The following is a 26,835-nucleotide window of genomic DNA, read 5'->3' as shown; positions in this document are numbered from 1 at the left end:
AGTGAAATGGAGAAACAACAAGATCTTGCCTTGGGATGGAACTTCCTACTTCTCCCTAGTCTAACACCCTCATATGCAGAGTGCAAGGACATGCTTTGCTTTATGTTGTTTTTATTTTTGAGAAATTAATTTACACTATACGTAGGATTTCCCTATATGTTTCCTGAGCATTTTTGAGCTCATTGTCTGGACGGAGCATTTCACTGCAGCCATTTCAGGCAAGACTCTCTTCCTTTCTTTTATGTAAAAAGGGAAACCAAAGGCTCTAGCTGTAAATCTTGGGGGTTATATTAGAATGTCACATATCAGTATTTGTTGGAGCATTCTGAAAAGTAAAGAGTGTTTTTAAATTTGTGAATATGCACCAGTTTAAGCTACAAGATATAAATGAGGCCAACACGCTAAGTTTTGCTGTTAGCAACTTTAGTGTAGTTCAGTATCAGTGCTGACAGGTATCAATGTAGTTGCTAAATCACTGTACCCATTATTACAAGGCTTTTTGACCCCAAAACATTACGGAAAACTGATATGCTTAATACAAGTTAGCAAAATCACAACTAATGTTGCAATGCCGTCCCATAACATTGCATCCCAATAAAAGTTTTAAAGAGAAAAAATGTGATTTAACAGTTATGTACCTTTTGGATTATGTATTTTTATATTTACATATAACTGTAGCTCGTTTCCCTAGATTACTTTGAATAACAGCAATAACAAGTAAAACAAAGAAAGCAAGATTATTAATAATTTGTACTTACATAATTATGCTGAAGGAACAATAACTAATTTAGCCTCAAACTACCACTGTGAGGTTGTTAATTACCAGCCCCACCTTACAGGAGGGAAACGGAGGCACATGTGGGTTAAATAACTTGCCTGAAGTCTGGGGACAGAATCCAGATCACCTGGATGTTCTGTTTCTTACCATCAAATCACCTTTCCTCACTAGCAAATTTAACTGAGTATGTCTGAATCTTGCATGTGTATCTGTATGCACATGTGCCTAGTGTTTGTGTCTATAAACAACTCCCATTTCTATATACACATACATCAGGGTTTTGGATACATGTGAAGAATAGCATGTATACATGCTATTTAAAATTACTAAGATGTCACAGATGTATTTCAAGAAATTCAAAATTTAGCACTAGTGAGAATTTTTATTTACAGTTATGTAGTACATGTTACTACGTGACATTAAAAGGGAAGGGCATTTTCTTGGTTTTAAAATAATTCATTTTAAAGTTATTCTTACCATGAAATCAAAAGTTCCTTTATTATCTGCTGACATTACTAATATAAATACAGCAATTGTGACTTCTCTTTAGAAAACACTGTGGTTGTTAAGACACGACAAACCAACCTCAAAGGAGCGCTGTATGAATTACATTAATTATCAGAGAAATATGTTATAGGCACTAAGTGTGTGCTATGTGTTAATTAGAGTATCTAGCAGTTAAATATTCTACTGTATTCCACAGGACTCCTGTCACCAGAGACACAAATCACACTAAGATGTATAAAGGCAGTTGTTAAAACATAAATCAGTCTGTGTGACTTCATCCCTACAGAGTCCTTAGCCAATCACATAATCAATGGGAGAGAGACCCCAAGCTAGAATTTCCATGCCATTCCTTCTCCATAAGGCTAATCCGCTACTTAACTGCCCTATATAAATAACCCACTTCAAATTTATTTCTCAGGAAAGCGTAAGCTGTTTGCAACCCTACTTTACTCTCTGATCCAGTTCATTTCCACAACACACAAAAAAAATAAAGAGCTGGGAGGAAGGGCAGGCCTCTGACACCGCCGTCCCCCAGTGCATTTTGTATCGGCATTTGCATTTGTCTTCATGAAACCCAGACTCAGATGCATTTCTACAGAGCTTGCATACAGCACTCAACTAGAACACTGCTTCTCTCTAAGTCTGGTTTGCTTGACAGTCTAGATCTATCTACCCAGGTGGAAATTGTAGAGAGTTTTTTAAAAATTATTTTTCCTGAGTAGTTTACAAGCACTTGTCAGAATCTTTAACTTTTCCACCTAGTCCCATATATTTAGAGTCATCACTAGAATTTCTTGTGCTTTACATATAGATCCTGTGTTGTTTGTGCGAATCTACAGTACCACATTGAATTATTACATTGAATTATTATGTCCAAGGTTGTTGCATTTGATAGAAACACTTTCCAGGATATCCACGGCTATATGGAAGAGTGACTCCAATGCACAGGATAATTTTAAGATAGTTCTGTCTTATCAGCATTTGCTATTTGTGTTGGTTTATTCACAAGGATGTAGTTAGCGATCTGTATCCACCTTAAGAAAGCTGGTGCAGTAATTTCCTACCAGCATTAGTATAACATTCACTGAGCAAAGAGCCATTTAGTCTCTGTTGAAGGCAAAAGGTGAAGAGATTTTATAGGTTTCTGATGAAAGTGTCCTAATTCGAGGCAGTTGTGATAACATGGAATGCCAAATGGTTAAGTTCATCACACCACAGTCCATTTTTTACCAAAAAAAAAAATCACATATAAATGACCAGCAAGGTGTGAATTCACTGGATTTCCATTCCCTAGGGATGCAGAGGTTGGGATAAGGAAACTCTGAACTGACTCACATGCCCACAGCCCTTCCCGCAGAAACAGGGGCCGGTGCCTGGTAGGGTCTGAGTGACACCCTGTGGTGAGAGCAAGGAAATACGAAGCCCTACAGCTCAGCACATCCTCCTCAAGACCCTTTGGATTTCCAATATATCCAAGTGGCAAAGGTCAGGTAAGAGTTTTCCCACCCTTGACTGCAGGGGCAAACACCAACGGAACACCAAAGGGAAATTCAAGGAGCAAGGAATTCTGGTGCGCTACACTGTCCTGTTTGGAAGAGAACTCTGACATACCTGCCCTAAAAATAGGAAGTTTTTAAAAAATAACCATACAAAGAAAGCTACTTAGAAGATTCTGGTATTTACACTCTTGGAAATTTAAAAAGAGACAGGCTGTCAGAACAGTTTTTTAATGTGACAACCAATCTGGCAGCAGATCGTTCTAGAGGTGCTTGGTTAGAAGAGGAAAGCAACTGAAATGACTGCAAGTGAAGGCACCTGGTCTAGAAAAAGCATCAAGCTGGTGTTTTACCTTTCACATACGGTGGGATTTGGGAGAGATACTGGTGCTGATGGCTTTTCAGAAGTTGCTATACTCATAAGAACATTATCCTATAATTTTAGAGTATCCTAACTACCATTTTGATTTCTTTAATCCATAGAAGGGCCTAAGCCTAAATTCATTAGATTGTCCCACACTTTTTTAAGTTAAGAGCTTGAATTCACTAGGAGAGCATTTGTCTCCTTGCTAAGACTTCTCTCAGTACAAAACCATTTCTGAATTATAGACTTCTGAGAAAATATCATAGTGTTCCACCAGCCATCTGTTCTGGTCTAGTCACTTGTTTACAAATCAATTTCTTAAGCTGAAGAGTCCCAGCCTTCCACTGATTACCACTATTAAAAATATAATTAAAAAGTTACAGACAATCCTTCTAAAAATAAACACAAAGAAACTAGAACATATACAGAGAAAACAAAGAATGTGTCTTTGAATGTGCCTAGGGCTACAAATTTGCTACCTTACTTTGAGTTTGAATTGTAACAAGTTTCCAGGCCATAGAGGAACACAAAATATATTATCCTTCTCCCTGGTAACTGATGATGGATGCTTTTTTCCACAGCACTGTTAAGGAACCTCCTCTCCACCAGCATTTACAGCCATATTTGAAATTTTAGTGATATCATCAGGGAAAAATAAAACGATACAGAGAAGTGTCTTTCGGTTTTTGTGTTCAGCTGTAAATATCAGCTAACCAGGTAACTGTGCATCTCTCTGGAGTTGATGCTCAAAACCACGCCTGAGTGATTGCCTATGAAAATATAAAAACAAAAGCTGTTGTTAGTATATTTTGGGAGCTTCATGATAAATCCTTCTTTTAGTTCAGGGATAAGTCAATCACATAAAGAGAATGTTTCTATCAAAGAACAGATCAAGTGAAGGTTGGTGCAACAGCTCTGTGTACCTACAGCATACTTTTGCTTAAAGCTTTTTGCTCATGATGGTGAATTTGTGGTGAAGTCCTAGGGTTTCTATCCCTGTGACAGCATAAGTTGGTTCTCTTTGTGGCTTACAAAGGTGTAGTTGTCTTGAGGGGTGCAGGTGAGGGAGGAGAATGGAACCTGAGGCTTCCATTCAACATGCCACTGACCTGGGACTGGACACTGACCGGCATCAGCAATAGGGGAACTCTGTAGCTGTTCAAGTTGCCACTTCTCCCAGAAGGAGTCACTGCAAGGTAATGGTGTTGAGGAGTCCCAACGTGGGGGTTGCGATAAAGTAGGCAACATAAAATATATAGAAAACAAAAAAAGTGGATGGGTGAGTCTGGAAATACTGTACTGTGGAAATTCAAAAGTTATGAGAAGAGAAAGAACAAGCAGAAACCTAGGCCTGTAAACCCCTGCTGTGCATGGAGTGGAGGCTGTTACAGTGACCTCTCTAGTAGGGAGGGAAAGAGCTAATCAGAATTAGCAGGGATCTCCCTCGCATAAGAACCTTCTGTAAATAATGTTGTAAAACAGAATTCAGTATAAAGCAGGGATTATAATATATTTCTTACTCCTGCCACATAAAAAAGAACAGTATCATATACAGGAATATACTGGACTCCAGTTGATGCTGGAGCTAGTAGAAAGTATTGCAAATAACAAAATAGAGCAGAGAGAAGTATAATTTTATGTCTTAATTAAAGTCTTTTGTCTAAAAACTGTACAGTAGCTGATGAATATAGATGATCATGACCCACAGAAATGAACTCTTCATGCTCCACTGGGAGTGCTCCTGGTTTGCTCAACCTGGCAGAAGCACAGATCACCTTGAGATCTGCATTTGCTAACTGTCTACAGCTGCACATCAAAACACCATGATCTTGCACTCTTTAGTTCTAACAATGTTTTAACCAGAGGCAAGAAAAGTTTTCTCTCAGTAACGAGTGCAGCGCCAGGCCCATGTAGCCAAGAGCTAGCAAATAAGGCATTTTTCAATGTGTTACTACTCAAGGTGGCATTTCTTCATTCCACAGTTCCAAACTGTTTCATATAAATTGGCCATGAGGATTTTCTACCTATGAAGAGTTATGCTTTTGTACCTTTCTAGAGGCTTTTGAATGTTCCACTTTAATAGGCATGTCTGCCTGAACCTTTTCTGAATTTCGTATTCTGCTCTAAAGACCCTGGAGGTGACTTGATCAAATAATTTCAACGTAGGCTTTGTTTCCACAGGGGAGTCTTTGGAATTAACTCGGATAGAATTAGGAGTACAATCAAGGTCTTTTTGCAGAATCTTAATGAAAACATGATAATAACCATACACAAACTTTGCCAAAGAAAGTACAGATATACACAAAGTTTGAAGTAACGTTGAAGGCTGGAATCTTCATTTTTACCGAAAGCTAGTATCTCCAAGGACTCAGAAGGGACACATGGATCAGAAAATGAAAATAAGCACATCTACAGCAAAGGACAGTTAAAAGAAACACAAGAGAAAGAAATTTCTTCAGTGACAGATTTCTGTACTACCTGAGGCTACCCCTGCTCTAAGTAAAACAGATCTTGTCCAAGGGCTTCATGAAGACATTATAATTGCCTGTTACACATTATAGCTACTGTTACAAATCCCAGAGACTTCGGGTTATGTGTTTCTTTTTCACAAAATTTGTAGAAATGGAACTGTAGAACTTTTTACATTGTGCCATACTTCTCAGACTGTGATCTGAAAGCAGTCTGAGCAACAAATTTTATAGGAAATGAACTTTATAGATCACCACTCTATGCTACATGAAAGATAGCATTGGGGTGACCTGTTACACACTTCTATCTGATACAGACATCATTTGCAATAAGAGATAGTCACAGAAAGTTCCCCTCACAGGTTGCTCATGACCATCGCATGAACACAGGTGAACTACCAGTTAAAATAGGGGAGATTCATTATACTTTGTAAATACTTTTGTATACTAGGTAAAATTTAATGTTTCTAATTATGCAAACTTTATATTCTACTGGGATAGTATGGCAAATAAAACAACAGATCTGAATATGGATACAATCCATCTGAAACCATGGTAATATCAACCCTACAAACCACTCCACCACACCTCCTTCATTTTTCACAAACTGGAGGAATTCTTGAGGTAATTCAAATGTTAGCAATTATAGTAATTCAAATGTTAGCAATTATACTTTATTCTATAGCAAATGTACTTCCACTCTTAAATTGTCTTCATAAGTCTCCCAACATTAAATCTATCTTCTGTTCTACATGGCATATCATGTCATGTATATGACTTCTGCATGTCATATCATCAATACATTATGCTGAATTACAAGCAAAAAGAAGAAAATCGAGACAGTCCTTTGTTAGTGGTATTTCCTTCTTCCTGAATCTGAGCAGAAAATGGGGGCAGGGAAAGAAAAAAAAAAAAGGAAACTAGAATGAAAATCAACATCATTGAAAAAATCAGTCACTGACAGCATTTTATAAACTTAAATTGAATTTACCTCTTGCGTTACCTAGTGTTTGGGAATCCAGATCATCATCAATAAACTCCTCACCCTGGATGATGTTCTGAGTGTCCTCACTGTGATTGACAGGGCTTGTCATCTCCTGCTCCTTTTCATTGTGCATCTGGGCGTAGACATTTCTGCCTGGGAGTTTCCTAAATTGGACAGCAAAGAAAATCTGTGATGGCATTCCTCATCAAGCATAGGTTGGAATTAGCGCAGAGCTCCAACAGAATTAAGTAAAATCAGAATCAGAGAGCAGAGACAATTACATCCTCCCTTAACTTTGTATTCACAACTAAAGGTTATCGACTTCTTATTCTTTCGCAACTGCATTATAACAACAGAGTTACTAACCTAATAATTAATTTATTGACTAAGATTGACAATGCACAATACTAAAACATTACCAGAAACACAGCAAAGCTATTTTTAGGAAGTAAAACAATAAAAAGGCCTCACAGGCATGCCTGCCTCCAGGTGCCTTAACAAACATTATGCTGTGTCACAACCCATTAAGTGCATCTCTTCGCAGAGCTAGACCACCACTGAAGGTGGGCAGGAGCACAGAATGGCACTCGTCCTCTTCAACAGGAGGAAGCAGCAGGAGAAATTCAGGAATGGAAAGGGACCAGAGAGTGAAGAACCCAGGAGCTGATAAGAAGATGAGTGCGTGCTTTGCAGGGCATGTTTGGTAGGAAAAAAGCAGGCAGCATTAAAAAAGACAGAGTAAAACTTGCCCTAAGGCCATTGGGAACTGCATTAGACAATTTTGTATAGGAGATAGTGCCCAGGAAACTTTAGTGTAGGTATTGAGTTCTTAAATATGTTAAGTTTTACTTCATATATTCAAGGAGATCAAACAGGAATTTCCAACTTCCAACGGAATACAAGATTTGCCTTCCTAAGGAGCCAGGCCCTCTAGTGCAGCTGCATTCATCTGCAGTTTGCTTGGGCACATGAGGACATCCTTTGCTGCTCACCAAGCAGACACTTTTGATTAGGGTGTTGTAGGCTGAGAGCTCCATTTCCCACACTGCCAAAAGTGCCTTGACAGCTTGATCTGTGTGACAGCTGCTCACGGCTGTCACAGCTGGTTGTCTTAGAGATGAGCAGATCATTGTAGTGGACAGACAATATGAAAAAAAGGAAAATAGGGTTGAACTGTGGTGTTTCTACTGAGCTCCTTTAGCTACAATGAGAGGATAAATACATGAGTTGCTCTTTTTCTCTAGGCTTTTCTGAGATGACCCACATTTAAACATCATTTCAGAAGAAAAGGTTCTATGCCAAGTGGCAGCATTTTAGTTTGAGATGAGATGTTTGTACGCTAAACCATTTTGAACAGCACCTTTCATAGCATCACCAGATTACAATAAATGGAATTGCTAATCAATGAAACATGACAACAGAGGATCATCTCCCTTTAATTTGAGCTATCCATGAGATGGACTGCATTCTATATACAACATTTTTTTGTACACATATACATGTTCATATATAGGTATGCATATACATACAGATATACAAAATCATATATATGCAGAAATCAGCTATTTCATCCCATTATTTATAGGCATCAAAAAGAAAGCCTGACACTAAGACTCTTTTTTGTACCTATGTGCACAATTAGTAAACAAACCACAGGCACTAACTAAAAGAATGAGGGTGTGATGGCACAGAACTGTGCTATTATGGCTGCTATGACAGGCCCAAGGGCTCTTCCAACCCAAATATTCATACAAAGCCAAAATCTGTTATCACTCTGCTCCCATTAAGAGATTTTCCCATTAAGGGAAAAACTTGCCACATTAACAATGAGGAAGGACATTGCTCATTAACAAATACATTAGATAATTAACTTTGATATTTTTCTCGAGGGCCAATAAACTCCAAAAGATTTATAATGTGTCTGCTTATGAAACTGGTCATGTGGAAAACATCATCACTCTCTATCAGGCCTACATCAAGCCTGTCAAATCCCCCACCCCTTTAGCACCTCTTCTCCTAATGTGTAAGGGAAACAAACCCCAGAAGACCATCTTTGTCACTTTTCCACAGATGTGGAATTTGCACATACGCAACTAAAAGAATTGAGGGATCTTCTGAAATCTGTATTCTGACAGACTTTGGAAGCATCAGTGACACTATCAAAATAGATTTAATGCAATATGACATCATACTTTTAGAGTTAAGTCAAGGTTAAGTTAAATCTACCTATTTAACTGCTGTCTGCCGTCGCTTTCCCCATGCTGAAGGACTTGTGTGAAACCAGGCCACAACACGTGTTCTTCAGCTTAAATCCTTAGGCTTCAAACTCATGTCTCTAGGGTGACTTACTGGTTAAGAGAGCACCACGATCACAACAGACGCTATTAAATATGCTAGGGGTATCTGAAGGAAGGAATCTCAGGAATTCACAAGTAGCCATTAAATGTATTGTTCTTTAGGGCACTTTATGAAGCAAAGATGAAAGCAGAAAGGTCATGAACTGTTGTTTCTCACTCACCCAGAAGTCATGAGCCCAGTCCTGCTACGTACAGGAGGGCAGTTACTGCAAGGTATAAATTGAGGTACTCAGTGACTCTTCATTATTTCTCTTTGCTTTTGGAAGAAAGGAGAATATTACAGGTCTTAAGAAGGCATCACAGGCATTTGACCTTTTATATATCGCAGAGATCTCTATGTGTTTCATATTGACTCAGCTTTACACGGCCAAAAAAAAAAAAAAATCAACCAGACTCAAAAAAATGAGAGTCCAAGTGTTTTCAAGAGGCATTTTTAACATGTGCCAGATGTCCTGCTTGTAAGGGACAAACACACTGTGGGATGAAATGGGCTGTGGATACTGGATCTTTACTAAGGATGGACCCGATTGTGGCAATTTTCCAGTTGCTCCACACTGTTCTAACATGTAGGAAGGAAGTAGTTACCTCTAATTATACTGAAAAAAAAAATTTGCGTAGCCTATGTGCTTTGCTCTTTTTAAGGAAGCAATTTATACTGAGGACAATATAACTGTTTGAAGTAGGAACAGCTGAAATCCTTGGGTCTACATAAAAGACTACTGTGCAAACATGACAAGACATGGAATTTGACCCAGGAATTTTATATCAGCAATATGTAAATTGAAAGCATATTTATAAGAACAGAGAAAAAGATTACACAATACAGTTTCTTTTGGGGTTTACTCTTGAGCTGCAAGATGCATGTGCTTTGCATCCATCACTGCAGACAAGTGCCTCTGCCGAGGAATCCTTTTGTTTTCTCTGCAGCTTTTTATTTCAGTCATGAGGAAGCAAAAATAGTGACGCCTGCTTTGAGTAGCATAAAAATATGAACAGGAGACTTAAGTCTGCACTGAACTACTAATGAATGTCACTGCACATGGACTCCTGACAGTTCTCTAGGTCCTGCACCTTTCTAGAATATGCTCCAGAAAGCAAATTTTCCCCTCCTCCTAGTTACAGACTCTAATCAGATCATACCAGAAACTGTCTGCCTTTAAACAGTAGGAGGGGGATGACATAGTCATTCCTACTCCTTTAAGCTCTCATTTATTTGCTTTTTCGTTCCAGCCTTGTGGAGCCAATATTCATTGGCCTTTATGTAGCTTCATTCATTTTCCAGAGGCTTGATTAAGGTTTTGTTTAGTATAAAAAAGAGGAACATATTCACATGGAAAAGAATATGGAAGAACATAGCATCCTGTTAGAAATTAAATAAACCCAACAACAATAATAATCCATTAAATAGAGTATTTTATTGTGGTGTTTGGATTAATGTTCAGATGAATGACTTCTTTGTGCTTTAAGGCACTCGTGATTTATTTGTCTCCTGCATTTTAGAATTTTTTTCTACATGCTATTACTTTGATTTGAGAGGAAGTTTTTATGAAATATTACAGATCATTAAATTAGTGCCTGTTTTTTATAACTAAATGACATGGATTGGGATTAAACTTGCTCTCATGGAACATAAAACTAGTATAAAGAAAGGTGGGGGAAAAAGATAGGCTTTCTTCAGAGACTGAGAATGAGATGGTAAGTCAATGAGGCAGAAAGATAACACAGTTCTGCTCCAGATTGTGGAAATAACCCAGGAGGGGGCTCATTTACCAGAAGTGGCACTTGATAGTACCAGGGAAAAAAAAACACACACAAAATCGTATGAATTTGGTTGAAGTAGATCCATGGAGATTTCTGAAAACAAGTTATACAACTTTAAGGACACGGACAGCAGTTTGCATGCAAATTAAATTATAAAGATTTTCATGCATTGCTGGGTAAAATACATAAGCATCAAAAACAACAATCTGCTCTAGTTTGGCTAATCTTAAAATCCTGTTTTTGTTTAGAAGAAAAAGAATAAGAAAAGGATGATTTCATATCTTCTGTTAGAAGCATAATGAATATATAGCAGTTTCGACGTGGCTAAAATATAAGTCTCGTTTCCTCCACTTTGCTTGCAGCAGACAGTGCTATTTGTCTTCCCTGTATGTATGCCCAGGCCCCCACACTGTGGAGGTTTTCTCTCTAAAGAGAAAGAAATCTCTTTTGGACGGCAATTCTAAACCCACAACAAATACAAACATCGTTTCAAAAGAAAAGGAAGAAGTGTTCTTTTATTGAATTAAATTTAATAAAGATGGTATGGTCTAGAAAAAATATATGCAGGTCCCACATCTGTATTAAAAATGGGACAATTTTCTCAAAAATATTTTCCAGCTGCTTTACATTGCTCTAGTCAAAGGAAGTAGCTCTAGTCCATTTTACCTGGATGGTGAAACAGCTGGACCATACTGGTGAGTGTAGTAACATATTGTTAACAGGATGCACGAGACTTGACCCATTTACTCAGAAAGTAAGAGCAAAGAAAAGGAAAACTCCTCTTGGCTTGCCTGATACCATGTTTGTTATATGCACAACCTCTTGTTTCACAGCCACAGCAAGATTTGGCAGCTGGGAGATCACCCCTTGCTATCCCTTACTGCCACACAACCCTGGTGAAAATTAAAATACAAAATAAAACCTAAAACTGTCATAGCTCACTATTAGTGAGGCTAGTGTAGGACTAGAATTGATGTTTAAAAACTTTGAGTTTAAAGGGTAAAAATACCTCTTATCTGAATAGCTTGCTTTGGCTACAAAGGATCAAATCCCTGAATTTCTCAGACTTTTTGTGCTTTGACTTTTCTGTCTAAAGCATCTTGCTGACAAGTCCCAGGCTCAATGGGTTCTAGAATCGGTTTTTAAAGCCCACATTCACGAGAAGAACTCGGAAGGCAACGTGGCAACAAACCATTAGCTAAAATGTGGGGGTATGTGCAGTGTGGGAAGTGGAGGATACAAAAAAATGATAAACGCTTGCAATTTTATTGTAGATAACAGCAGAAGGCAACAGTCTTCCTAGTCATTAAGTATTTTGGATTACGGTCCATTTGAAACAATGTAACAATGTTCACAGTCATCTAATGACTAACTAGACAGTCATGACAGCTCTGATTATGCAACCTGACCCTGCAATTCTAGTTTTAATTAGGACTGTGGTAAATTATGCATTTTTAATCTTTCCATTTTAATGTGCATTTCTTTCCCAGCAAGGAGACAATATAATTTCTTTTTAGTCATATACTAATCAGCCCAAATCCCACACGCTTTGGATGCTTCTGTCTCGGCATCTCATCAGCATCCTGCCACCTGCTTAGTTATGCTCCCGTTTTTGTCCATGAGGCTGTATGTCTGGCTGTATAAAATGCTTCTTGTGCAGGACCACTCTTAGATTCTACTTCTCCCCCAAACTAACTTCATGACATTAAGTTCTTGTGCAGGACACTTTTTTTTAAGCTCTGGGTATTGAAGTTTTCAAGAAATAACAGCTCAAACAGCAGCATCATAGCTGTTCTGACAGCCTCAAAAGACTTGTCAAAAAGGTAATAGATGAAGCCCTGATGTCTTAACACAAACTTTTATCTTACAATTTTGAATGTCAAAAACTAATGTAAATTAAGCCTGAAGTTCTTATGACATGAACAAATCTCACTTTCAGACCTAACCTGGGCAAGGATTGCATTCGGTGTGTGTGTGTGTGCATATATATATATATATATATATACACATATATACGCACATACATATACTCACATATATGTAATACTTGAGCAAAAGGGGTCTCAGCACTCAGCAATTATCAGCCAGATTTTTTCCATTCTCTGTGAAGGCTGTACTAAGTACTACACTGAAATTCACAATTAGGAAATGGGACTTTGAACTATTTCTTTACACATTTTATCCTAAAAATATCCTAAATTTTGAATAATTCCTCTCTTGGCAAATGCATGAAATGTTTGCACATATGAAGTTCTAATCCCTCAGTCAATCCAATCTCCATTTTTAAGCCTTATCTGCAGGCCAGTTATTTTAGCCTTTCATATATTCAGGTATCTAGCTGAAAATAAGTCATGGCTGGCAGAGAGAGAGAGAGAGAATAATTCAAGGCACATTCACAAAGCCTTCTGCAGACAACCCATCTTGCCTGCGCCCCAATGCCAACTGGAAGTCTCGTAGCCCTGATCAGTGTAGTGCTAAAACTAGGATAACTAAACCTTTTCTTGACTCAGGGCATTAAAAAAAGAGGAATTTTAATCTTTCTCTATAGGGAATATCTGACTATTAGCTTACATCAGGGAAAAAGGAAAGCACAATCAAATGTCTTCTGTCTCCTCCTTAACTTTTTGAATGGTACATAAAAATTATGGACAGCATTAAAACTTCAACACGTTATACATTTCTCTAATTTCTATATGAAAATAATTCATTCTTACATTCACATGTGGTGCCTGAATTTACATATGGCCATTCTGCTGAAATTATCTCTTAAAATTTTTATTGCATATAGCACTCTTTCAACAAATTAATTATTAATATACAGGCACATAATATTGCTGAGCCTTCACATAATATTGCTGAGCCTTTGTGCATTCCAGATCGGTTTGTATCTGATAAAGGACACTTCAGTTTCACAGATTCAGTCCTAATAGACCGCACTGTAGACCTATATACACTCACTGAACCGACTCTGAAGGGATTATGCTTGTAAGTAAGTACACCAGGGGCATCCAACGATTTATTATCAGTCCTTACAAACACAGAAAAGATGTTTTGTTTTGTTTTTTATCTGATTAGTGAGTTTGGGTGGGAGAACAGTTCACAGGAAGCACCGGGGAAAACTGATCTTTCAAAGGACTGATTAGTGCTAAGTATTTATTGAGGATAATATTGCACAAAAAAGGAGACAGCTGAAAAAAAAAAGTCATCTCACAAAAATCTTAACACATAATTCTGTCACGTATCTTAAAAAAAGATGAGATACAAACTAAAGCCACATACTACTACATGGTCATTCATCAATGCAAACAATTTTCATGAATTATATATGGAAGCATGTGAGGCATTACGGCTCACAGTTTGCTAAAGGTACCAGAATTTTATCTTTAATAAATGTTATATCTATATACAAAAAGGTTCAATGGGCATTTTAGAAAGGACTCAAAATATTTTTTCTTCTTTTCTTAAATATTTTATATTCTTTTGCCATGCAGTAATTGTGTCTGTTATTTAATTGCCCTAATTTAAGGGCTAATAAAAAGGCATAAATCATACAGCCTCCAAAAGATATCACAAGCAAGTTTTATGATCCAGCACTGCAAACAGCAAATCCTCCATGTATTGCTAGTGAAATAATAAAATTACATTGCATCAAACATTTTTATGCTTTTCTCTTTTCCTGCTGCAGGCACCCAAAACAGCAAAATGGATTTTTATTCAGTTGTAGAGAGAGTCTGATACAGAATTCTGTGCTTTGTCCTTGAGAGTAATCAGTCAGTATGAGCTCTGAGACTTGGATCCTGCAGTGAGAAAATGAAGAGATCCTGGCACAGAGCATTTTTCTCTGCTGACTCCAATTCACAGCAAAACAATCTCACACTTAAAAGCTATCTCCACTTGCTGTTAACACAAGCTCCTGCCACAACCATTTCTGTAAACTTCCGTTTATTTTGAATAGAAATCAATTTTGAAATGATGAAAGAAATCAATAGGAGTGCTCACTGAATACATCAGGATTTGATGGTAATAAAGGATTTTGCTCATATGATCAAACCCAAAGCTGCCAAGTGCCCAAGAAAAAACAAACAAACAAACAAAACAAAACAAAAAACAGGAGCACAGTTAATGATAAAACAAACACATGAACAAGAAAAAAGTTCCACAAATTGCACATCATCCCAGAAGCAATGACTACCATCAATTGCAGATGAAAGATGTATTAGAACTGTTAAATGTTAACATGATACCTATGGTCCATTTTGAGCCTCTATCTTATATAAAGGTCCTTTCCAGATTTCTTTTTTCCCAAAAAACATGCAACTGTCAAATTAACACTGATCTATTTCCATCACGTGTGAGTTACCTTAATCAAGTGCCACTATCTCAGTAATTAGAATTCAATGTATGCAAAGATAAACTCCCCACAATTAAAGGTTTTGATAAAACTTTTTTAAACAAATCAGCATTTCAGATTTACTGCTCATTATGCTGAAGTCTTTAGTTTATTCATAACTGCTAAGACTAATGATGCAAGAACTAATCAGTAATAATATCTTAGCTCAGCACTCTTTCTTGATGATATTATTTAGACAAGCTGAGCAAACTCTCCATAGTTCCCATGTTAGTGCTATTTTATCTTGAAACACAGCAGGAGAAATCAAGCATCAGGATAGTACCTTAATGCCTGTAAGGGTCAGAAAAACACAGCTTTCAAAGCAGTAGGCTTTTACAATCCCTCAAGAAAATCTCCTTTTCAAATAGCAAACTGAGTTTACTGATGTGTGGATAAATCAAATTATTAAAATATATTGTTGATTAACGATTACTTGCCTTTTAAATTTGTAGAGAATGAAAGCCCCAACTATGACTAGACAGATAACAAAGAGAACCACAATAGCCCAGTAGCCACTGCCTCCTCCAAGCCTTTCAGAGTCTGAAATAAAAAAGAAACCAAAAAAAGTTTAGCACATCCTCTTTCAGATCGCTCAGATTCTCGAGCTTTCTTCTGAACTGCAAAGTTGAAAACATTCATTATTTGTGTAATCGCTCATTCCATCTACAGCCTCTTCAAACAGGCAACAATACAAAATTAACTGGTGACTTCTTATTCTAGGAGAGGGGACCAGTTTCAGATAGAACTCATGAAGATTGAATTATTTGCACACACAGTATTTTTTTTTTCTAGGAATCTCAAGTTATCAGAGGAAATGATCACATATCCCAGCTATTTATGATACAAAAGCAGGGCTGAATTTATTTCGCAGACGGAGAAACTACTGCTCTAAACAATGAATGGGAAAGGCTGGAATGAGCATGTGGTTATTTTAATTCTAGCTTTTTGTACAGGCTAATGAATGTTCTCTCTTTAAGCGAGTCATTTCTACAGTGACCAGACTAGATGCTACAGCAAAACTGTAGCATGATACTACAATAAAGATGGCAAATAAAAAGATAGCTTTGTCTTTTCCAAGGAGCTGACAGATAAAATATGATTTAAATCATAATTTACATAGGTTGATTTTGCTCACTAAAGGTGTTCTGCCCCACTACACTTGAGTAACAGACAAAAGTATGTTATGGGAGATGATATACAAAGATGATAGGACAATCTTATACAAGGTTCTACTTATAGCTGAATGTTCTGGTTAAAGCACCACTTTTAACATATCTCTGTTCAAAATATACACACATGCACGGAAACACACTCTTTTCAACCAGTTTCTAACTAGAGTCTGTATGCAGAGGCACAGAAAATACATGCCAGCAAACCCTGCTACTGGTTGTTTTAAAAAGGAGAAGGTAGCTCATATATCTCAGGACAAGCAATGCAGTGCAGTGCTGTGTGTGGACCCTACAGCAAGTTTCAGATCAGTTGATCTGTCAGCGGGGGACAGTTTGGTATCATGCAGGCATACAAGGCCATGTCCCAGACGCATGGGGTTTTATTAGCAGAGTTACTGACAGACAGCGAGGAAATTTTGCTTTCTTGGCAGCTAATGCAGCCAAATTGCCTCTAAGCTCACCAGGTGGCTTTTCCTGATGCCAGGTTGGCTCCTCCTTCATGGCAATGTTTTGTTGAGCACAATCATTTATTAATGCCATGGTTATACAGAAAAGACCAAGGGTGAAATAGGAGGAGGAAGTTTCTGATACAAACCATAAGGTATTGTGAAATGAAAATATGTAAGAAAGATTAATTTGACAGTGACAGTTAACAAATACCAAATGTGTGAATTCATACGCATATATGTTTGTGTATGTGTGTGTATATATACATATATAGATATAAAATATCTATAAGTATCCAGCTACGGAGATTTTCTCTCTGACAGTCATTCCCAGGTTGATTTGTTGGGATATTTGTTTATATAATTTACCTGAATCGGAGTCAGCTAAAGTCACTAAGACCCAGTGTCCTCCCCGCAGAAAGAAACTGATGTTGTGCGCGTTCAAGGCCTGCTTTAAAGCCGCTATCCTCTGAAAATGTGAAAGAGAAGGTCAGGCACCGGTCACTTGGTTCTACAGAAGGAAAACCTCTTGTTCGTTATATGGTGGGAAACATACATGTTAGAAAACATTTGTCAGCAATGACTTTCTCAAAAAAATTCTGCATTTAAAAATCATGCAAAACTCTGCGAATTGTAAATGCTGAAAATGTCAAATCTTTTAAGCCAGATCTTTCTTTCTGCTTATCAAACCCTTTACGTTTGCCCATTATGTGACAGGCTCTATCTCATTTACATGCACTGCTCAGTTTACCTCAATCATAACTCACACAATGCATATTCCATATCGAAAACTTTATCCATTCTTCTAACAATATCAGCAGACAAATTGCAAGTGACAACTTTAGATTTCTTATTATGAAAAGTAATTGTTCGATAGTGAACTGTATGTCATAATTTAACTCACTTCTTAGCCATATTGGGATGGATTCCGTTTATACCAATTTTTGATAGTACTCTCTACAAAGACATAGTTCCATCCATGTGGAAAAAAATAGGATTCCTCCTATTTTTCATCCAGAGGACAGGGCGCACTAAAATATAGGCTCTCACATTCTCACGGGACAGAACCATTAAATACACCATCATATCCTAAGCCCAGATGACAAATTGTCTCAATTTTCCCTTTCACTTTCTTGCACCTTCAACATGGGTAATTTTCTAAAAGATCAAAGCCAGTTTTATAGTCCATGCCTTATAATTCAGGATACGACTTCCCACAGGATGCCAAATTAGAAATATACTTTATAACCATGAAACCTTCAAGAGCAACTTCTTTTATGATATTATCAATTATGGTACTCATTTTTGACAAGCCTTTGCAGTATAATAGACAGAAATCCCTGCAGTCTCCCTCACATTATGGACAGAGATTTCACAAAAGTTCAAATTCAAATATGCTCACTCATACTGAGGGATTTCTAACTTCTGAACTGACTTCATTGCACTTTTTGTGGGGTAATTATTCAACATAAAGGTGATATAAGTGTGTCCTCACTTATTTTACAAGAAAATTACTCCACATAGTTCTTAAGTACGTACCTTTTTGTCCAAAATCTGAAAAGAGAATACATATCACAACTATATTGATTAGCAGACTTTAAAGCGATGCTGGCACTGCTGAAATAAAATTATTCAGTCCCCGTCCAAGCTTGCTCACTCTTTCATAGGATACAGTGCAAGAGGGACCACTACTACAGGTTAATCTAACTTTCAGGCATGAAATGCAATCACTGAGTCCCATAACTTATCTTTGGTTATATCATATTTTCCTGGCAGGTATTTAAGGAATCCAACATTTGCTTTGGCTTTTAATGAAAACTTTTTCACTATTTCTCTATCTGCCTCTGTGTTGTCACCCAGAACTTTTCTGAACTATACTTCCAAAGGTCAAATATTTGAATCTAATTTCTAACTGTGAATTCAGCCAAGTGTTCTGACTTGTGTGTTTCGCTAGAGGAATGATGAACGTTTCCATATTCATTGAGATTTCTACACCATGAGGTGTTTATTGAGCACACTGATTTCACCTCTCCAACTTTTTTAAAAAACTCTGTATTCTGAGCTGTCCAGAGTCTCCAAGTTAAGGTATTTAAACTGGCATTTATTTTTTTTCTGTACACTTTCCAATGCCAAGATTTGAGAATGTAACCACATGGCTCTTGTACTGTGGTATCAGAATATAAATAAAAACAACAACAAACATAAAAAAGTTAAAACAGCAACAACAAAACCACACCATTTATAATTCAAACTTATATATCCAGGGATCTTGCTCATTCTGTCACAGCAACTCACTGGAATTTTTATTTAGTAGCTTGTCTAGATAGATCCCTAAATCTTCCTCGGAGCCATTGTTTTCCTATAGCTTTAAGGCACTTTAACTTGCTCTTTCAAATGGGTTCATCCCACCTGATATTAGATGTGTAATGAAAGTGTTTAAATTAAGAGAGCAAGTCTTCCTCTGTAGTCAATGATATAAACAAAATAATTCTGAAATTGCTATGCTGTCAAATCAGGTGAGAACACTCTCAGCCTTTATTCCTGCATGCATTATTCTTGAAAGTGGGCTTTTGTCCAAATGGAAACAAATTACGGAATTATGCAAGGGGCTTCCTCTTTACTACTATACTTTCAGCTTATTAACAATCTTTGTACTGATGGCTACTTTTATTAGTATGGAATTTTATACCAGATTAGTAATGAAGTTAATAAATAGCCCGAGGTTATAAAAATCCATGTAGAATGCCACTAGAAACTCCTCCGAAGCAGGTGCTTTCTGCCTATACTAGAAATTATTGCCTTTAATGGACCTTCTGAAATCACACAGTATTCTAAAACTAAAAGTTTTTCTTCCAAGAACAAATGGGTTCTCTTTTAAGGGAAGACATTTCATAACTATGTCTAAGGTAATGACTTTAGGGGCAGTTCAGCCTAACGTGCAGAGAACTTTCTGAGTTAAAGGAGATACAATAATATCAGAACACAGACATGAGAGCTGTCACTAGCAGCACAATAAATAGCATCCTTTCAGTGAAACATGAGAAGAGAGAAGGGCCAAGGGCCTTCAAACTTTTCTTTGTACGTTCGTCTTTAAAGTAGTGTTACTACGAGGTCTTTTCAACTGACTTGACCAGTTAATGCTCGTAAATTTACAGAGTATATTTTATGAGTATTTCTTGAGTCACAAGGGATTCTCATATAACATGTACTTTATCAAAACATTCAATTCAGAATCAAAAAACGTCAACAATTAAAGTAATATCCCCTAGCAATAACAGAAAAACAGAAATTTGGGCAGCTTGTTCAGAAGCCTCACTCTACAATCTGCACTCTTTAAAACAATCAAAGTGTTGGGACTGATACTAAGATACTTGCCTTTATCATTATAGAGCATATGTCACTATATTTGCTTCATTTGCTCCTATTTTCTGCATGTGTTATCTCCTGACCACTGCTGTGACATAGTCTGACCTAACAGGGTCAGAAATGTACAGCTGTTGCCCAGATTGCAATTACTTTCACCTTCCAATGCTTCTATAGTTCCAGAAACCCTGGGCAAGGTCAGGCCTTAAGGGGGTACTATTTATTACAGAAATTCTGCTCTCTTAAGATATTTTATTCTTCCCCATAGTCACATGAATATAAGTTTTCATATTTTTTTGCAACATGCAATTGTTATTCTTTAAAATAACTAGCAGAGTATTTTCTACATAAAAAATGAAAAAAGAAAAAAGAGAACAAAAATGAATATTGTTGATGATATACTTCAAGCTGCCTAGAAGTACAGCACTAAGAACCGTTGAGATTTAAAGAGAACTAATACATACAATATTTTGCACTAAAATAAAAAGTCAGCAGAACCCAAAGGTCTATCATCACCTGTTTATTATTATTATTAAAGGTATTCATACCATATACACATGGAATGAAGGGAAACAGTTTCCTTTGAAAGTTGCACCTCGCTTCTTAACCAAGTTGAAAGATTCAAAGAATTTTCAAGTGGTAATGCACACATAGCTTACGATGGGCTTCCCGCTAAAGTAAATATTATTAATATCAACTATTTCCTACAATATGATTATGATTTTAGACTCCCAGAAATTCTGACTGTGATTAGGGAGGGAAAGCAGTAAGGTTTTGAGGCAGCAGTGGACAGGAAAATTCTGTGCATTCACACTATTCTCTGTGTGTTTTGCAATAAAACACCCATTCATTTACTTGAATAATATCAAAATACCCCTTTCGATCTTCTCAAGTGTACTGCATCAATTCCATGAACAATCTAAAAGTATCAAGATAATCTAAAGAGCTCTTTTTACCTACTTTTTAGGCTTTTTGGATATCGTGACCTCATTACAAAAAGTGCTAAAATGCCTTTTAAAATTAATGATACTTTACACTGTTATTCCCTGTAACTTGCAAGACTTGAATCGCAAGAACCAAGCACAAGCACAGAGCTGAGATCTGCTCCTCTATCACAGCAAAGAGCAAGTATCACAAATTCCAAATCAGAAGCAAGGGCCAGGCACACGGTTTTCTATTGGACTGCAGTCTTATATTACAGAGGACATTTGGAAAAGGGAGGGAGAATCTTATGTCTGATTTTCATTGCTGTGATCACTGCATTGGTTTCTTGTTAAGTGAAAAGGATACATGCTCATAAAAGCCAGGAATTACCTGCTTGATGCTCATTACAAAATAGGTCAACTTTTATAGGTTGACCTATAGATTCTATTTCAATTGTCTATTGAAATCTATTTTCCTCTCTCTAGAAGCACCAATGTTCAAAATGCACCTTTTGCCTACTGTATCTTCACAGACTGGCAAGCCATCGCTGTAGTTTCTGTTCAAAAAGTTATTATTCCTGAGACACACACTGATAACACCAAGCACAAGTTGATGCTGGGGAGAACATGTGCTGCTGCCAAGTACTGCACATCTCTCTGCAAAGGCATCACCAGGACTGACCTTCAGTCGGTCACAGGCTGGCACAGAATGGGATGACAGATAATTGCTTCTTCTCCCTCTTCTCCTGTGGCAGGATCTACCCCTGCATCAGAAGGTGCACTACACACTGTCAAACACAACAGCCCTAACTCTTCCTAGCACTTACATGTCTCTCCAGATGGGAGTAAAATCTTCGTGTGGTCAGGAAACACCTCGTAATTCCAATAAAAGCAATGATAGTATAGCTGTTGGTTTCCAAGTAGGATTGTCCTAATTAGACACACATTTCTCTGATTACCTTATCACTAGTTACACTCATCTTCCTCTTTGGCTGGTTTGCTGGTAGTAGCACATGCAAGTCAGCAGTTGTGGGCAGACCAGGTTTCACAACTGTCACAAGCGTTTCTTCAGGTATATTAGTTTCCTGTGCAGACAAATGTATGCGGTAAATTACCAGACAGTGTGCTTTAATTTTTCTCTTCTAATATTATATAAAGTACATAAGTAATTCCACACAGGTGTTTCAGTCTTTGGTATTCAGATTCTTAATTTTTAGAGTGAATTATACCTAAAGCTAAATCATGAATAAAGCCAAATATTAACTAATTAACTAATATATAAGTGGGTCTTTGCAGATTTGAAGTGTTATCATTGTTATCACACCAAATAATTTTAGTGGCATCACAGAAAGAAGCAAAACTAAGTGGTATGCAGTTTTAGCAAACTCTAACGGTTGCATATTTTTACGGTGACTTAAAAATTCCTAAGCAGTTCAGAATCCTTTGCGAATCATTCAAATGCTTAGTGGACTTAAAAGGGCATATTAATTATACTTAACTTTAGCTTAGGGAGACTACTTTTTCATGTGTGTTTAATTAGCAGAGAGAAGTCTTCCACACAGCTATTCAAAGTACCTAGATTCAATTTCTGAAACTGTTTTTATGAAAACCTGCACTCCACTCACCCCACTGAAAGTCATATGCTTTCTTTCCAAATAAGCTTTAGAAAATTTAATTTTTATTCCCATATTCCTCTCTGCATTATATGAGACAGCGACAAAATTCTAATGACAACACCCTGGGAATTTCTCAGAAATTACATTAAATTATTCATATAGTTTTGCAGATGTAATTATTAAAATGCACAGGCAATTTTAAAAGTGATCTAATTATTTGTTTGACTGACCCTGCTTATGGAATGGCGTTAAGCCGACAAAAGTGGGAATTTATTTTGATTTGACATGTGAACCTCAAAAAGGCAGGAAATGGTATGAAGTCAGAACTCCAGATCCTGAACTCCCCTGTGCACTACTGCAAACCCAGAAAAAGCCCAAAGACTTCACTGGCAAAAGCTGCCCCATAAGGCTGAACTCTTCTTCACACGAAAGCCGTTTTAAGGACATTGCCAACTCACAACTCAGAGATACTCTCCTTGAGAGAAGTCAGTTTGCACATGCTGCATTCTTGGCAGTGCGTGCACCTGAGGAATACAGTTCTGGAACGCTCTCTTTTTATGGAGTGCTCATTACTTACGCCACAGAACTGCCACATGACTTTGTACTTATACTTCATCTACTGGATTCATCTGTTCCCAATCCAGATTTCATTGGCAAACATGATCTAAAGGATCAGCTGGAGCAAAAACATGCTCAGGCATTTTAGGCAATTTTCAAAGTTATACACAAGACATTGTATGTTCTTTTTTCTTTGATTTATTTTATGTTATTTTATTTTAATTTTTATTTTACAATGAAACCAAATCCTTCATATTGGACAGTACCCATAGGTTTATCACATTGAAGCTACTCTTCCTGTTTTGGAGTCAGCACTATTTGCCACTATGGCTTTGGCAAATCCCAGAGACCAATACCTCACGTTAATTGCCAATTAGGCTGTGTTAGAACAAAACTTTCTGTACTACAGTATCATTATCCACAGACGGGGTGTAAAAGTGACACTAGGCTCAAACTTGTTGGAAATGTGGCTCGTGGGGTTCATTTTACTGTTTTGCACTGCCTACATTTTTCTAAATGAGAAGGCACTAACTTAACCTTCAGGCTTTATGACTGGAGAGGGAACATTTTACGAGCAATTTGAGAGAGCACCTTTGCAAGAAGTCGTGTTACTACTCGCCCTATGTCTTCCCTCCATTCTGGTATGTCGGGGTTGTACATGTCCAGGTGCTTAGTAAACTTCAGAGAAAGAACATGAAAATGATCTGGAATGGCAAAAGAAACATTTTTGAACAATTAACAAACAGAAGTGCAAAAAGTTTTGCAGAAATAAAAGTTGAAAATGTATTTTCAGTGTTAGGTGTAGTGCTGTAGTACCTAGGAAACCTATTTCTATGTGTTGTTCAGAAAGAAAAAAAACAACAAACCCTTCCCCCAGGAGCCTACAGTCTATGCCGCATGAAGCAAGATTACACTCCTGTCAGCCAGTCAATTTCTTTCTGTATTTTTCTCAACATCATCAAATTTGTGCCTAAAGATAAAAAGGCAATACAGGGGAAGAAAAAAAAAAGAGATTTACATTCATGCTCTGGGGTTATAATGGGTTATAACCTTCCCAATAATTTTTCCTTAAGAAAATAAACTACATAGACACGATTGGTTTCTTTCATTCTTAATGGGAATGTGCCAATGGATTCTATTCTCACTGAATCATAAACATCTGGTTTTTGCTCATTTCATGTTCCTGTTTTTCCTGCAAAATGAATACTTTACGTATTCCATAAGCTAGCCATGAAAATAAGAACAGAAATGACATGCCAAAGGCTAACTACTGCCTTTGAAAGAATAAAAACAAGATATGCTCAACACTTTTATGGATGTTGTCCAAAATATCTGAAATGCTAGAAAAGGGCTATTCCTCAGAAAACAGGCCTCTAAATAATCTTCCATTTCGCCTTTATAGGCTCATTGGAGGAACGCCTGAAGAATTCAATGCAAAGTAGATAAAACATAATACAAAGTAGATAAAAGAGATCCTTTGAAATGCATGAATCATTCAAACCTGGCTTTCTGAACAGTTTAGACATATATATATATATATATATATATTTTAAATCTCCACCATGACCAGTACCCTTCTTGCTCTTTTTATGAGGTTTTGCCAGTTCTAACAGTAGAAGCAATGTTGGCAAGCCAAAGTCTCTAAGCCAGTCATACTAATATGTTTATATTTTTAAAACTTTCTAAGAAATGGATGCATTTACGAGTTGTAGCATAAACATCAAATCCATTTATCCTAGAAAAGGTGTGGTGAGAGGGAGTTCCTAAAAGCTCTGTTTAGCATACTAGAAGAAAAAATAACGGAATCTTCCTTCACTGTTCAGGAAATAGAGATGTATCATTGTGTGTATCTCGGATATAGGAAGGCTTTTAGAACTGCATAAAAAGAAGCTTTTTTTAGATATCACCATTGCTACATGTTACAGTACAAATACTAACGGAAATGATTCCTCAGCATTACATTTTTCATGGTATATCATCCCCTGTCACCCCATTATATGACACCGTGAATCACACCAGGACATGAGGCAGAATAAGAGCTGAAGGATTACACAACATTTAAAGAGGGGAGACTCTCAGATAAAAATCCAAAGGACATAAAAGGCTATTACTTAACATTGGTTTTATTGCTGAGAACATATATACACACAACTAAGTTTTCTCTTTTTGGAGATATTAAAACTATTGTATTTAGGGACTCTTAACAAATTCTCTAGTCCTAGCAAAATGCTACTTTAGTGCCTAAGAACAATAGTTCCTTGCAAGTTTGGGAACTACAGTAACATTTTGTATAAGCAAAGGAAGCAAAGGATTTCACAGGAAACTGCTCCTACAATCACACGATTCAACTTCATGGGATTACCCTTCAAATTTAGAAATTGGACCTGGCAATAGAAATAATTTTACCATGGGTTCCACTTAAAGCGCTGGTTTAAGAGGTATACAATGTAAGTATGTATGACAAACGAAAATACTCAGCTGAAGTAAAGTTCCTTACCAAAAACATGGACAACCTTTGAATCCTGAAGCATGGAGTTCCCACAGGAAGCTTGCACCGTAACTCTAACTTCACCTGTCTCAGCAAACCTTGCCACCAAAAAACTCTCCAAGGTAAGAAGTGGCTTTAAAAAAAGAAAAAGTTCAAATTACGTTTTTAGCAAGAACCATGAGAATATTGTCTAAAGTGGCAGTTATTAAAAAAAATCAGACAAAAAGATTTCACATGAATCATTTTCTAGAATACTAGTCAATATTTCAAAAAACGGTTCAAATTCAGTTTTCGAACATAGAAAGTCGCCTTCTCCTAATGGATTGTCTCTCTATATACAATAGTTACCAGATTAGGCAAATATTTCTTTTAGAATAATTGGCAGAGCATTAGGTTTTGATTCAAATCCCAGTGAAAGAAATATATTTTGAATCAGGCTCACTAAGCTTCACCAGATCATATTCAGGGAGCCATTTGCCTCATAAAGTGTCATCTGTAGTTAAGATCAAATGGACTACTTCTGTCATCTTATAGCATGACCCATGGAAGATCATCAATCTACTGTAACTTCAAGGTGGAGCTGAGATATTTTTTCTCCTGACCAAACCTGAATGAACTACAAAACCCTCCACAACACTGGAGTGCCTCTTCTAACTTGGCTCAGTCACTAAAAATGAACAGATGCAGGCCAGAATTATCACAGATAGCATGTTTGCATGAAAAGAAAAAGTGCTGAAAGGAAAATGTGCTGAAAAAGTACCTGAAAGTAGCCCAGTTTCAGAGACTGCTATTACTGTCTCGTGAGAAAAATATTTTACTTACCTAACATTAAAAAAAAGAACAAAACTAATTCTGCTAGACCAGAAATTTTCCCAATAGAAATACTTGGATCTTGAGGACATTTGTATGTAGATTACTATCTCTAAATAAATATCTTATCTTGTTTGAATGCTCTTAGTCCCTCTTAGACAGGAAATGGTCTGAAAATTTAAATCAATTCTAAAAGGGAAACTTTCATTTTCACATAAGTAGTAATAAAGGAAAATGAACAGCCTAAAATATGTGATTAAACAATGGGATTCAGGTAATGTTTGTTAGAGGATATGTGAAATGATAGATGGTCTCCATGAAGTAATATAAAGTGAGAGTACTTTTGCTAGAGTAAA

General features: G+C 37.0%; 1 protein-coding gene across 1 annotated transcript in view; it reads right to left on the bottom strand.

The window, feature by feature from the left end:
- Window positions 1-3,318: 3,318 nt before the first annotated feature.
- SORCS2 (sortilin related VPS10 domain containing receptor 2) overlaps window positions 3,319-26,835 on the bottom strand; it is a 493,766-nt gene continuing 470,249 nt past the window's right edge. Inside the window, 8 exon segments of the mRNA XM_088539999.1 lie at window positions 3,319-3,915; window positions 4,255-4,334; window positions 6,605-6,762; window positions 15,544-15,646; window positions 17,091-17,190; window positions 21,967-22,092; window positions 23,773-23,885; window positions 25,679-25,802. Coding sequence (XP_088396125.1) covers window positions 3,892-3,915; window positions 4,255-4,334; window positions 6,605-6,762; window positions 15,544-15,646; window positions 17,091-17,190; window positions 21,967-22,092; window positions 23,773-23,885; window positions 25,679-25,802 — 828 coding nt within the window. The 3' untranslated portion in view covers window positions 3,319-3,891.

The sequence above is a fragment of the Tinamus guttatus genome, unplaced genomic scaffold, assembly GCF_059628265.1.
Source record: "Tinamus guttatus ecotype Peru unplaced genomic scaffold, ASM5962826v1 Tinamus_guttatus_pri_ptg000052l, whole genome shotgun sequence".
Lineage (NCBI taxonomy): Eukaryota > Metazoa > Chordata > Aves > Tinamiformes > Tinamidae > Tinamus > Tinamus guttatus.
The sequence above is the reverse complement of the archived record's forward strand: the minus strand, read 5'-3'. Positions and strand labels throughout refer to the sequence as shown.